Genomic DNA, 13,862 nt, shown 5'->3' with positions numbered 1-13,862 from the left:
TTCTTTTAAATGAGCCCTTGAATATGCTTGGACCTAGTCACTATCAAGAAACTAAATTTATAGTTAGCGAGACTCATAGATGTGTGGATCATTTGTGAATCCCTTGTGAGAGTGTGAATTCATTATAGTATTCATAAGATAATTTTTCGAAAGATTAAAGTGTCCTTAAAATTAATTTCCTTTCTCTTTTAGTAAACAAATCCTAACCTCCTATATTTGCTGAGAGAACATTTAGCCTATAAACTATTGTTAAATTAAAATATCATGATTAATGAAGCTTCCCCAACACCACACCACACTAGGCCTTTCATATTTTTGAGATTGCATATAGTAGAAATTTCAATTGACTATCCAATGTGTAAAGGGTTTGGCTTTGATTGAAATTTTTGTTATCAAATTACAAGAGCTTAAGCAATATAGAGTGCTAAGTAGATAGCTTTATTTATCTTCCTCTATCAATTTTTTTTTTAATTTAATAATTAGAAGAGAGAAGATTTGAACCATAAATATTTATATAAAAAACAACAAGAGGTGTAAACTGGTTAAGTTACAAAACTCTTAACCTCTCAAACTATTATTAATCTAGGAGAGCTTGAATTTTTTTAAAAGGTGCAGCCAAAAGCAACAATTCAGCTAGCTTGAAATTTGAAACACTCAGGAGTTACCAATTGGATTGCAAGTAGTTTCTATTGCATCAGCACTTGTTCATAAAAAAAAAATATTGCATCAGCACCTCTCCTCCCTTAATTTCCAAGGAGAGAATGAGGACAAAGAATCAAAAGATGAGGGGGGAAAAAAAGTAAAAAACAAACTATGGATAGATAGGGTGTTCTCATAGATCTTATCAAACAAAAGAATGGAGGAGACTTTGTTATACTAAAATTAAGCAAAGTAGCACAACAGTAGTATTCTCACCAAACACGCATGACAACATTTTCCTAATCCAAAAAGACCATAAAATTTAAAAGTATCACAACAAAACCACATAGTGTATCAACTTGCATTGCATGCCTCAGTCATAGATACATTCAATGGGGTGATGAAGCCATCATCAGGTAGTCCACTTTACATGAACTTTTTACGCGTCCCATCACCGTACACGTGTAAAATTAATAAGTGCAGTGCACACGTACGCACAATCACAAAAGCAAAATCGGCAGAATATCAGATTCCAAAGAAAGGAAGGAAGAGCTCCCTCGGCTGTGCCATGTGAAACTCTGCCAATGATATCAGAGAGATGCGGGTTTTCCGGTCATTACAAAAAAACCCGTACACACAATAAAGAATATATACATATACAAATATATAAAGAAAAAGACGATTTGCTTTTATTGGGGGAATGAATTGGGTGTAGGCCTAGAACACTACGTGCCTGGCCCTCCTACTAGTGCTAATTTGCAAGGGAGGGTTTCTTTTATGGTTCATTTAATTTGCTATGGAGGATTTTTAGGCTTTGAAGTTATTTGAATTTTATATTTTAAAATTTTAAAATGTAAATTTAAACATTTTTAAATTTTATGAAATAAAATTTAAATTTTAAAATATTAAAGTGTAAAATTCAAAGACTCTTAAATTTTAAGGGGTAAAAAATTTAAATTTCATAATATTTTGAGTGTAAAATTCAAATACCTCCATTCTTAATAAGACATTTATTAACATTTATCTTTTTTGATCTTTTTTAGTTATTTATTTTATAAATACAATAGAATTAATTTATGGCGTTTCTCTTTACTATTAAGTCAAAATATTAATTAATTTTTTTATAAATAAACTCAAATTACAAATTTATTATTTGTGGAAAAAAACCATTTCAGTTGAATTTTCTTTTTCTATTTTAATAAAATGTTGACAAGCAAGTGAAATTTTAAAAATTAGCTCTTCTGCATCTTATAAAAGTAGTCAAAAATTAACAAAAAGTAAAAAATTTAACATAAAATAATTTTTAGGACATGACCTTTTTAAAATACGAAAAAATTAAAGACTCATTTGATAAGAAATTTTTAATAACGTTGTTTTATGAAAATATATATGAATGAAAAAATATGAAAAATATGTATAATAATATTTAAATATTAAAAATTGTTATTTAAATAATAATAATAAAAACGCCTAAAGTATATAAAGATACATATACTATTAGAGGGAAAACCGTTGTTTAACACGCCTGAATTTTGTTTATGGCGATCTGTGCTCTAACTTTAACACATAAAGTTAAGGATGTTACGGACAACAAAAAGCTGCGGCTCCCAACAGACACGTATATTTGGGATCCAATCATGTCGCACATCTTTTTAGGACCCCTTTAATCATCTTTTGTCTTTTCCTTTTTGGCATTTGATTTGGCTAAAGTGATCAAGTACCATTTATTTCCATTTTGCTTTTAAAAAAGGAGGAAAGAAGTGAAAACAAAACCAAAAAAAAATAATAATAAAGACCATTGTTAATTTTCATGTTGCTGAAACATTTTAACTTTAGCATATTTGATTCTCAATTTTTTTAACCTTTTTATTTCATTTCACAATTTTAATTATATTTTAATAAAATCACTCTAGTTGGTATACATTTAAAAATTGTTTTAAAAGATCCTTATAATTATTCAATTGTTGAGAAATGTTGAGGTGTTTAATTGGTTTCAAAAGAATTTCACCCGATTGGTAAATATGCAATCCGCGTGATCTGTTTAGTTAAACCAAAAGTAATATTAATGCACGTAAAATTAGCACATTTTCATGCACAAAGTGTTTTGGGGTTTAAGAAAAAAAAATGGTTCAAACTGCAAGAATAACAATATATTGTAAATATTTCTAAAACGAAAATAATATCAATGCCAAATATTAAAAGGGTTTAACAGATGTTCTTAAGGTAACTGTTATTAAATTATTTTAGAATAGTTTTGAAATAATTTATATTGGAAATCTAAAAAGTTAATAAAACAATTTTTTTTTTTATAAAAAAGTTTCTAAAAATACTTCCTAAAATCATGTCATGGGATATTTGTTAACTTTTCCAATATTAAAAAACAAAACAACACATTACCATTACTCACTAATCTAACTTGTCAACATTAAACCAAATTGTCCTTAGAGCATTAGCATCAGATTCTATAAAAAAAATTTCCTTCTTTTAGTATAAGTTCCTACTTTTTTCAACTACTTTAGTTAACCACTTTTCAAGACACACATACCATACTAAATATATTATTTATATATATATATATATATATATTCATTTTTTTAATTATTTTTCTCGGTGTTTAAAATAACCACTTTTCTCCATTTTAAATACCAAGACAAAAAAAATTAATAAAATACTGTATCACGATCCAAGATCTTATGATCTTACATCACAGTATCTAAAGCGTATCAAGATTGAACAATATCACAAGCTGGATCATAGGATCTTACAAAATTGAAATCCTACACTGGTTATACTCGATTTTGCCACATATACTTTAATTTTCTTGTTATTGGTCATTTGAATTAAGCCCAAATAAAAGGAATTTGCTGGTTGGTCCAAAAGTAACCTCCAATTGGGCTAAATTCGATCGTTGTGAGGTTAGACAACACTAAAAAATAACATCATTAGCAAGCGTGGACAAAAGGAGGAGATTCAAATTGCAATTAAACGCAAGGTTCTCAGACCCGAATTGGATCGGGAGGTCGGATAGTGAAAACCAGGAACCAAATTAAAATTTAGTTTTTTAAGCATAGAGAACTGGGGTTGGACCGCACGGTTCAGTCCAAGAACCGTGCGGTTCAACCCCTTAGCAATTTTTTTTGTTATAAAAACAACTTAACACAATTTTATTCTACTTAATTAAATTATCCATCTCTTACAAGGAATAAAAAAAATTATAATTAAAATTCTTCAAAGATATTCAACTTTACTTCAAAAATTAATCATAAATTTTAATGTTTTCATAATTATTATTTTATTTTATTAACTTTCTTATTTAATTATTAAATATATGCTTGAAAATCATTAAATTTCTCTCACATATATAGATATATTAGTCAATTTTGCTAGTTTTATAAATTTAATATTTATATTTAGGCTTTAATTAATTATGACGTCATCACGGTTCGACTCCGATTTGACCTTGATTTAACCTCAAAAACCTTGAACCTCTCCCTTTTATGGTTCAATGAATGGTCTGGGTCTGAAAATCTTAATTAAACGTTAGATTTTATCTAAATTTTAGAAGTTTAGATGGCAAAATTAAATTTACCCAAAACGTAGGTGTGAATTGAAATTTAGTCATACTTTCTAGAAGGCCTCTTTGATAAATCCATAAATACATGCCACACTAGCTAGGCGAAAACGACTTGATAAGAGCAAGAGTCAAGTGAAGGCTTTATACGTGCTATGTATTTTTCAGTAGACTATAATGTTTTACTTGTTCGCTTGCTCAACATCCTAAGAATAGATCATTGTTACCTAAAAAAAGAGAAGTCCATTTAAAGTAACGGCACTTCCTTTTTATGGGTTTTATCCAGTAATATCTCCATTTAAAAAATGAAAAATAAATAAAACTTAGAGAGATTTGATTTCTTTCAGATATTTTAAAACCTGCATTTCTTTTTATAGTACGTTTGGTTGGCAGGATTTGATCATGTGAATTTGAATTTTGGTGATTAAAATTCAATTTCATTGTTTGGATAGTTTGAAAAATGTCAAGGATTTTAAATTTTGAAATCCTTGGATTTAAATTAACTTCTAAACCCATAAATTTTAGAAATTCTTAAGACGTACTTCAATATATATTAAATTTTATAATTTCAAACTTAAGTATAAAATGCATCAAAACAAGGAATTTTAAAATTTATAAAATTGAAATTAAGACATTTCAAATTCATTACTTTAAAATTTAAAACCAAATCTAAATTTAAGTATCCAAATATAACCTTTAGGGACGGTGAAGTAAGAATGAGGATGAAATTGACAAGCAAGGCCGGCATTTTTTTCTACCTTTGTTTAAAAATTTTATTTTATAGAAGTGTTCAAACAACAATTTGTCATTTTGTGTTACAAATTTACAAGGATCTGAGGAAACCTATTATTGAAGAAGATATAAATCAAAACCTGAATTGGCATTAACACTGAAATCATTTTACATTATCTTTCCATGAATTACAATCATAATTAGGAATGAATTCCCTTTTAGTTCTTACCTTTTCCTTCCAAGTTTATTTTTATTAATTATTATTTACCAAATCAGATATAATAATAATAAATTTTTTTTTTTTGAGAGAGAGAGAGATATAATAATATTATAAACTTTTTTGTTTTATATGATGCTTCCACCCTATGGGTAAATGTAAACGTTACATACTTTTCCATGTACTTATGACATGTAGGCTTGTAGCTTAATATATATACATTAAAGTAGTAAAGATAATTTACTCTTGTCTATTTGGCTAGCTTAATTTTTGTCAACTTATTTTATTATTTAGCTTATTTTTTGTACTATTCATGAGTCTCGCTGTACTATTTTAACTAACATTTACATTTATCTATAGTACTTTTAGTAAAAAAAATTTAGTTTCAGCAAAATAAACGAATCCCAAACAGATCTTAAGTAAATATATAATTGGAAACGTTTGAAGAAGTTTAGATTTTATAAACTAAATTATTCTAATTAAAACCAAGTTACCAATTTTTTTTTTTTTGATACAAAGTTACCAAAATTTTAAGAAACCTAGAACTATTATTTTGACTTTTGAGTATCTATTATAATCCCTTTTTAAATAAAAATATTGTTTTATTACTTCCAATATTTCCTGCATATTTTCTTAAGGCATGGGGAGCTACCATCTATAACACCCACTCGGTGTGTATTTTCTTGTTTAATTTTATTGATTCTAGTAAAATTTTTTTTTATTCTACCTATGAATTTTAATTATTACAAAAAAAAAAAAAAAACAATATGACGATGGTAATAATAACTAGTTTTAGTCCTTGTAATGCCCTACATTAAGACTTTAGGATGTTATTAACTTATCATCATCATCATCATCATCATCATCATCATCATTATTATTATTATTATTATTATTATTATAACCAACCCAACCTCAACAAAATACATTAGCTCAATTAGCATTTTTTTTTTTTGAGAATCAATTAGTAAAATTTCTTATTGCACAATAAAAGATGTGATTAAGAGTCTTATAATTTAATTGTTTGAAATATTTTATTATTTCAACATATACTTTTAAGGTTCAAATCTCCTTATATTTTTTGTAACTGTCAAATATCAAAAATAAATAATAATTATTATTATTTTTATTTTTATTATTATTATTATTATTTTATTATAAAAAGACGTGAGTTCATAAGTTCCAATCTTATCTATGCAAAAATTAATTAGTGCCTTAACTTTTTTTTAGATTCAATTAGTGTCTTAACTTAATGATAAAAGTAATTCCTATTAAACCATATCTCATATATTTAAATTCTATCAAACGAAGTTGAATTGCTCCAATTGAATTCCACCATCACCAAAACTAATCAATGCTTAGAGCACTACCATCAGGCGTGTCAAATGCTGAATATTTGGCATTTGACACACCAAACACCAAAAAACCACTCTCATCAGGTGTTGTAAATGCCAAAATATTTGGCATGAGTGAGCAATACAATCTCAAATATGAGACCATTCACATTGAGCATGCTAAATGGCATATGTAGGAAAATTTTAGCATAAAAGCATAAAATAACCCCATCATCCGGTCTACCAATTCCAAAAAGTTTTACAATAATGCTACAATATAATTCTACTTATACAAGTCACTGTTCACCAATTGTAAACTTACATTTCATTTTTTTTTTTATTACTCACACTCTCTATCTTTCACACTCACATACATTGCTCTTTTCTCCCTCCTCTCTATGTGCACTGTGCTTTTCATTTCTCCCTCTTCTCTATTTGTGCAATTTGCTTGCAGTCGTGATCGATTTCTCTCTTTGGTTGCCGACGTGGGTCTGATCGTGTAGTGGGTTTCCTGACCGGCGTGGTGGCATGGTGAAGTGGAGATCGGCATGGCGGCACCTCCCTTTATCTGTGCTTTTCATTTCTCCCTCTTCTCTATTTTCTTGCTGTTGTGGTTGCTTTCTCTCTCTGGTTGCTACCATGGGTCTGATCGGCGTAGTGGGTTTGTTGATTGGCGTGGGGACCTAGCGGCATGGCGAGGTGGAGATCAGCGTGGCGGCGCGGTTGAGGTGGAGATCGGCGAGGTGGGTTTAGGTGGGTTCCGATAGGGTTTTTTGTGGTTGTTGTGGCCTGTGTTTGGATTTATGGAGATCGGTATGGAGAGGGTGTTTTTTGTGGTTGTTGTGGCCTGTGTTTGGACTTGGTTGTTATTTGGTTTCTGGGTTTGGTGGTGGCATGGTAGTCGGTTTCTTTTGGTTATGGTTGTGGCTGTGGTGTTTGGTTGGTTTTTTCGCAGTGGTAGTGGTGGGTTTTATGTGGCAAACGTGGTAATAATGAGTTTTTTTGTGGTTGTGGTGGTGGTGGGTCTATTGTGGCAGGGGTGGTGGTGATGGGTGGTTGAAAGAGAGAGCCTGTGAGGATAAGATAAAAGTGTGATGGGTGGAGAGAGAGAGAGAGAGATTAGATTATATTATTTTATTGGGTAGTATATATTATTTTAATGAGTTGAATAGGAAAATAAAAGTTGAGATGCTGGGTGTATTGTAAAATAGTATTGTATAATTGATAAAGTAGGTTTTTGAGATGGTAAAATAGAATAGGATAGGAATTTCGAATGCGAATGGTCTGAGAGCATACGAAATGGTATAATTTTTTAATTTTTTTATTCTCTTTTCTCTCTCCTCTCTCTTCACTTTATTCTTTTCTCTTCTCTCTCACCTCTGTTCTCTCTCACCGGTTCCTAATCTCTCTTACCTCTATTCCTCTCATCGATTCCTCTCAATCTCTCTCACCTTTGAAGCCGCCACCGCCGATCTCGCCCAACTGCCATCAATATCATCAGCCGCCATCGATCTTGCCGATCTCACTAATGGTCTCACCTTCTCCAGTCACAGCTGATCTCACCTCGAGGCCGCCGTCGATCTCACCCTCCTCCCTCTCCTCTCTGTCTGCCTTTCACTCTGCCTCTCTCTGGTTGTGGGATTTTTTTTTTTTGCTGCAATTTGGGTTGATCTAATATTGGTGTGTAATTGTCGTGGTTGTGGGTTGATTGTCGTGGTTGGTTTGCAATAGAGGTGAGTTGTAGTAGTGGTGATGGTGGGTTTTGATATGATTGGTGAGCTGTGGATGATGGTGGGCTGTGGGGGTGGTATGAGTTTTGTGTTTGTTTTTTAAATTGTAGGTGGCAAGTAGTGGTTTAGTTGATTTGGGTGGTGGTGGATTGTGGGCTATGGGCGGTGATAGTGGTAGTGGTGGTGGTGGGCTGTGGGGGTGATGGCCGGTGGTGGTGGGATGTATGGGTGATGCACAGTAGTGGTTGATTTGGTTTTTGTTTTTATTTATTTATTTAATATAACTGTATTTTTTAATTATTATTTTAATGTAGTGTAATGTTAAAATGAAAATTTTGATGTATATCATATTGTAAAACAATGTGGTAAAATAATAAAGTAAGTTTTTAATATGTTAAAATGACATTTTTTATAAAATGAGAGATGGTAATGCTCTTCCAATAACAAATGTAATTGACAAAAGGATTATATCATATCTATTTTTATATTAAAAAAAATCAACAAAATAGAAAAAAACTAAAATGCATTGAAAGTTTGTGCTTCCTATGCACTTTTGTCCTCCTCTGTCATCATTACATTTGCAGAAGCACTACGGGGAGCAGAAATTTATCAAAGGTTTCTCTACTCTTGTCCATTTACACGCCCTTCAGCTGGCAATTCACAAAGTACTTGCATTCCAATCAGCCTCTTTCTTTCTTGTTTTGAAGAAAGATAAAAAGCACTTGCTTTCCAATTAGGCAATTTCTCAATCCTTACTATCGTTTTGATCTCTCATCATGCCCAGATTGCAGGCGCAAGTTATAACTCTTTTATGTGGGATATTCATCGAGGACAGCTTGTGTCGACGTGATGAGATTCAAACACGTGTCCAAAACTAGACATAAGCTTGACCTATTCATCAATAAGTCCGAGCAAAAATTGGGCAGCATAATAGCCATGTGTCCAACCATAGTTTTTTTTTTTTTTTTTTCTTTGAGAATGTCCAACCGTAGTTTTATACTATAGTTTATTTTCTTAAAACTAAATAAATCACAATATGCATAAGCTCATCCATATGTGAATTCATTCACACTTATTAATTACTATATTTTTAGTAACATTTATTTCACACATACTATTGCATACAAAATATACATGGGATTTTGCGCTTAAGTCAAGAGTTCTAAATGTGCATCACTAGTTATTACCCATTATTTTTTAATTAAGTACAAGGAACAGATAAAGATGGTGTTCTTAATGGACAATTTACCAAATTTAGGAAGCCAAGGCAGTGATATTAGCGCATCCTTAATTGACAATAAAATGAAAAGAAAAAGGCATGGAGTAGAAACCGAGAAAGAAAGTGAAAAAGAAGAAAAATAAAGAAGGAAAGAAAAGCGAGTCAATGATTATTTCTCCATTACAGGAAATTGCTTCCCAAGGATTCCAAGGTTCTTTTTTTTTTACAGCAGAGACTTCAATTACGATCTAATCATATTCCCTCCTACTGTGAGAGAGAGAGAGAGAGAGAGAGAGAGAGAACCCATAGGCGTCATCTTTCACCAACCAAACCCCACGTGAACCCCTCTCTCTCACTCCCCTCTCAGTCTCTCTCCCCCTCTGCTTGTACTGCTCCAACTCCATTTTTACCATTTTTCTTTGCTAAATCCACCGCTTTGCTTTTCTAGAGCTTCCTTCATCCACTACCCCAGCTCTCCAACTTTCACTTTGCACAGTGGGAGACATATTAGACCAAAGCTAAAAATTACACAACCCACTTTCAACTTTACAATATTCTTGGAGCTCACTTAGCTAGATACATCACCTTTTTTTTTTTTCGCTTTCCTATTATTTTTCCACAATATCTGAACATGGGTTTTTTTTTTTTTTTTGGCTACTTTGCTTTGCTTTTCTCAATTTAGTTCCACTGCTCAGAACAGTACCACTGAAGTGTCGGAGGTTGCTCATCCGAGAAGAAATTACATGCCTCCTCTCCACTAAAGAAATTGTGCTCCTCCATTTTCACAAACTGTGGCTGGTACGTTTTCTGGAACTGAAAGCAGCCCATTGGAGAAGAGGAATTGAATTTGAGAGAAGAACTCGAGGCCGCCTGAGAGGGGGACATCAAGAGCTGATTTTGAAGGACCCCAGATGAAGAAATCGCTGCGTTGGGACTGTTATCCTCGTTCAAGATCGCGCTCGAGTCACTGTCTGACGAGCCGTCTTTGAAGTCCACTGTGAAGAGTGTGGCTCCCCCAACTCCATTGTTGTGGTTGAAACACTTAAAGTTGAAGTCTTTGGAGTCAGATGCAGGTAGAGGAGGAGAATCAGGAGCTGGTTTGCTCTGTTCCATCGCTTTGTTATCGGATTCGGCCACCACTATCTCTTCCTTCACTGAAAGATTAACGCTTTCTGTGTTTTCCTCATGGAGCTTTGCTTTCAATTCCTTTATCTGAAGCAACAAAAGCAAAAACCATTCAAAATTTTGATACATAAATTACCGACAACATACCTTATGAAAGCACCTTTTGAATAATATATATAAAGTAATTGGAATATGCTATTCACGGGAAACATAATGAACTTGACGCATTTACTAGCTAGAGAATTCAAAAACCGTGGATTTTATTTTATGGTGTACCTCTTTGAGCAGAGCTTCATTGTCATGTTGAAGATTATCGCAGTTGAGCTTGAGAGCTTCATAACTGGATTTGAGAACTCCGTAGTCTCTTTCCAACTGCTTGGTTTTCCAACGGGCACGTCGGTTTTGAAACCAGACTGCAACCTGTCTTGGTTGCAAACCAAGTTCTTGAGCTAGCTTCACTTTTCTCTCAGGTTCGAGCTTGTTTTCGACCTCGAAATTCTTCTCCAAGGCCTTGACTTGTTCCACGCTTAATCGACGTTTCTTCTCGGCTATGTGGCCAGATTCTTCAACACAACCTTCTTCATCTAAGCCATCTAACATGGACTGGAATTCCCTGCTATAAACATGGTTGGTTCTTGGACTATGTTCGTCTACATCAATGAAAAAACAAAGAGACAATTAAAGGTTAATTCTTTTGTCCCCAGCACAAACCATATAAGACCCAGAAAGGAAAAAAAAAACAGCAATGAAGTATGGAAAGTTCCAAAATAGAAAAAAGACCACATAGATTCAACAATTGAATTTTAAGCACAAAAAAGGGCTTGAAAATTAATGGGTGTGTCTGAATATTAGAAATACAACATTGAAAGGAGTTAATGAATTGTTAGTTAATAAACCTGTAGTTGGGCAGATGGACATCAAAGCACCCAAGGAGTCTGAGCTGCCAAGTCTCTTCATGACTGAGAAAGAAAAAGAATTTTATACAGATCTTATGAGATCAGGACCCTTTTCTTCTTTTTTTAGTCTTTGTTTTTTTGTTTTTTTTTTTTAACGTTTACAGTTAGATCTTTAAGAGCTCAAGGGGTGCTTAATACCAAGGTTTCACTCAAAAGAAGCCAATGAGAAAGAACCCCAGTGATTAGGACCTGACCAAATTGTAAAAAGCTGCTTACAATTGTTCAGCCACTTCTCTCTCTGGGCTTTCCCATCTTTCCCTAGTTTCAACACTTCTTCTCCCCCCTCCGAACCCATCAAGAAAAGAAAGCAAAACTCCACAAAACACAAAAACAGAACCCAAACAGGCAAAGCAAAAAACTCTAAAAATCTAGCCAAAACACAACCCAACCCACAAAGACAAATAAAAGGTGATCAACTAATACACTCCCTCACTCCACTCTTTCTCTCTCTACATCATTACTCAATCAACTTAAGAGCCAATTTTTGCAGACTATTATGTCTGACTGTTCATCTACTATGGAAAACCGCAGAGCGAGAGAGAGATAGAGAGATAGAGAGAGAGAGTGTGTGTGTGTGTGTGTGTGTGTGGGAGAGAGAGAGTTGGAGTGAGAATGGGCAGATCAGTGAACCAATTCATAACCCAGCTGGCCTCAAACTTTCTCTCTCTTAAATAAACCAACTTTGGTCAGATATGTGGTTAAAATCTTACTGGGGTTAGGTACACTGCAGTTGGCAAATTACAAATGAAATGAACCCAAAATTCAATCCAAATGCAACTTTCTGTCTACCGGCTATATCCGGTGGCTTTCCGGTTTTCGACCGTTTCATGAGAAATATCTTTTTGGGTTTTACGGGGTGAATTTGAAATTGCGAAAACATAGCTTTTATTACAACTTTTGTTACAACTTGCTCTCGTAAGTTGTAAGTGTTAGAGTAAAAGCGGTGGTTTTATGTTGGTTTATATTTTTACTATTCACTACTCATCACGTTGATAAATGTGACAAAATTTGTGGTCTTTATCATTATTCTTTATAGACAGAAGCTATTGATGAAGAAATTTTAAAGTCCTCATGATGGACAAGTGACGTGATCTATTATTTCACTAAAAAACTCTCATCTGTTTAAAATTGCTGAGGTAGAAATTTTTTTAAAACAGCAATTGATTACTGACTTAGCAATTTTAAACAAATGGGAATCTTTTAGTGAAATGGTGAGCAAGTAATGTGGTCTACCAGAGAACTGTATAATTTCTCGTATTGGTGGTATGAGTCTTCAAATTGTTTATGCTCAGTTCAAGCAATAGCCTAACAAGGCCCAATGGTATTAGAATTATGTAGTTTTTTTTTTTTTGAGAAAAATAATTGTATAGTTAAATAATTAAATTTACTATATTATAATAGTTTAAATTTTTAAAACAATCGGTAATTTAATGTATGGTACATGCGGTAATTACCCATTGCCATCATATAGCGTTAGAGAAGTCATTTTCAATCCTGCATAAATAAAAATAAAAATAGAGGGTATACACTTGAAAAAAAAAAATACTACGGTAAAAGTTTGTATTTACTTATTACTGAGCCAAATAAGCTTGGTTTTTACCTAACTCCTGTCTATTTTTAATAAACACCATAATATAATGGGGGGCCTTCAGCACTAGCCAATTATGGCTAAGTTTTTTTAATGATAGTTTATGGTATATAATTTTTAAAAACAATTTCTATTGAAAATACTAAAAACTAAGATGTGTGAGTTTTGTTACATTATATTTTTGGCTATGTGTCTACAAGTACTTTAACTATAGTGAAAGCTTGTAGTTATTTGGATGGCACCTCGTGTATTTTGTTGTAGATATGAAACTCGTCCCACCTTTAAGTATTTTGACATTTTGTGTTCTTCCGTAATTTGATGATGTATATGAAGTATGATATCCATTACTATCAAAACCATTTATCTCCTTCCCCCAACTTTAAAAGAAAACAAAATCGTTTATTGTTTTGAAAACTTATTGGGAAGCTAATCAATTTATGGACAAGCTAGTTGAATTGGATGGCACCCACTTTGATTCTTGTTGTACATACAAGACTAGTCCCACTTTTATGTATTTTGACATTTTGTTGAGGGTAATTACTTACTTGTATCCTAATAGTTTATTTTATGTGTAGTAATTTTAAAATTTTATTTATGTTAAAAGAAGAGGGGTGAAAATGAAATTCAAGGATATAACCATAATGACAAAGCTAAGGGGGGCCGGGAGGCCCGGGACCCGGGGGACAACTGCCCGACTTTAAAATTTCCCATTTTGGGTAGTATGAAAATTTATTTACTACATACAAATTTA

The 13,862-nt window shown here is 32.6% G+C and overlaps 1 protein-coding gene across 1 annotated transcript; it reads right to left on the bottom strand.

The window, feature by feature from the left end:
• Positions 1-9,590: 9,590 nt before the first annotated feature.
• Positions 9,591-12,196, bottom strand: LOC142624402 (homeobox-leucine zipper protein ATHB-6-like). Its single transcript, XM_075797969.1, has 3 exons — positions 11,464-12,196; positions 10,844-11,217; positions 9,591-10,654 (listed from the first exon to the last, which is right to left on the bottom strand). The coding sequence occupies exons 1-3, from the start codon at positions 11,522-11,524 to the stop codon at positions 10,121-10,123; spliced, it is 969 nt and encodes a 322-aa protein (XP_075654084.1). The 5' UTR covers positions 11,525-12,196; the 3' UTR covers positions 9,591-10,120.
• Positions 12,197-13,862: the final 1,666 nt, after the last annotated feature.

The sequence above is a fragment of the Castanea sativa genome, chromosome 2, assembly GCF_040712315.1.
Source record: "Castanea sativa cultivar Marrone di Chiusa Pesio chromosome 2, ASM4071231v1".
Classification (NCBI taxonomy): domain Eukaryota; kingdom Viridiplantae; phylum Streptophyta; class Magnoliopsida; order Fagales; family Fagaceae; genus Castanea; species Castanea sativa.
Note: the sequence above shows the minus strand (reverse complement) of the source record. Positions and strands in the feature narration are given on the sequence as shown.

What these genes read in the sequence shown, in the direction of transcription:
- LOC142624402 (XM_075797969.1), bottom strand. Translation starts at nt 11,524, where the DNA reads ATGAAGAGACTTGGCAGCTCAGACTCCTTGGGTGCTTTGATGTCCATC. An exon ending in GTCCATCTGCCCAACTACAG is followed by an intron (nt 11,218 to 11,463) that starts GTTTATTAACTA and finishes TCATTGATGTAG; the next exon opens with ACGAACATAGTCCAAGAACC. An exon ending in ATGAAGCTCTGCTCAAAGAG is followed by an intron (nt 10,655 to 10,843) that starts GTACACCATAAA and finishes TTGTTGCTTCAG; the next exon opens with ATAAAGGAATTGAAAGCAAA.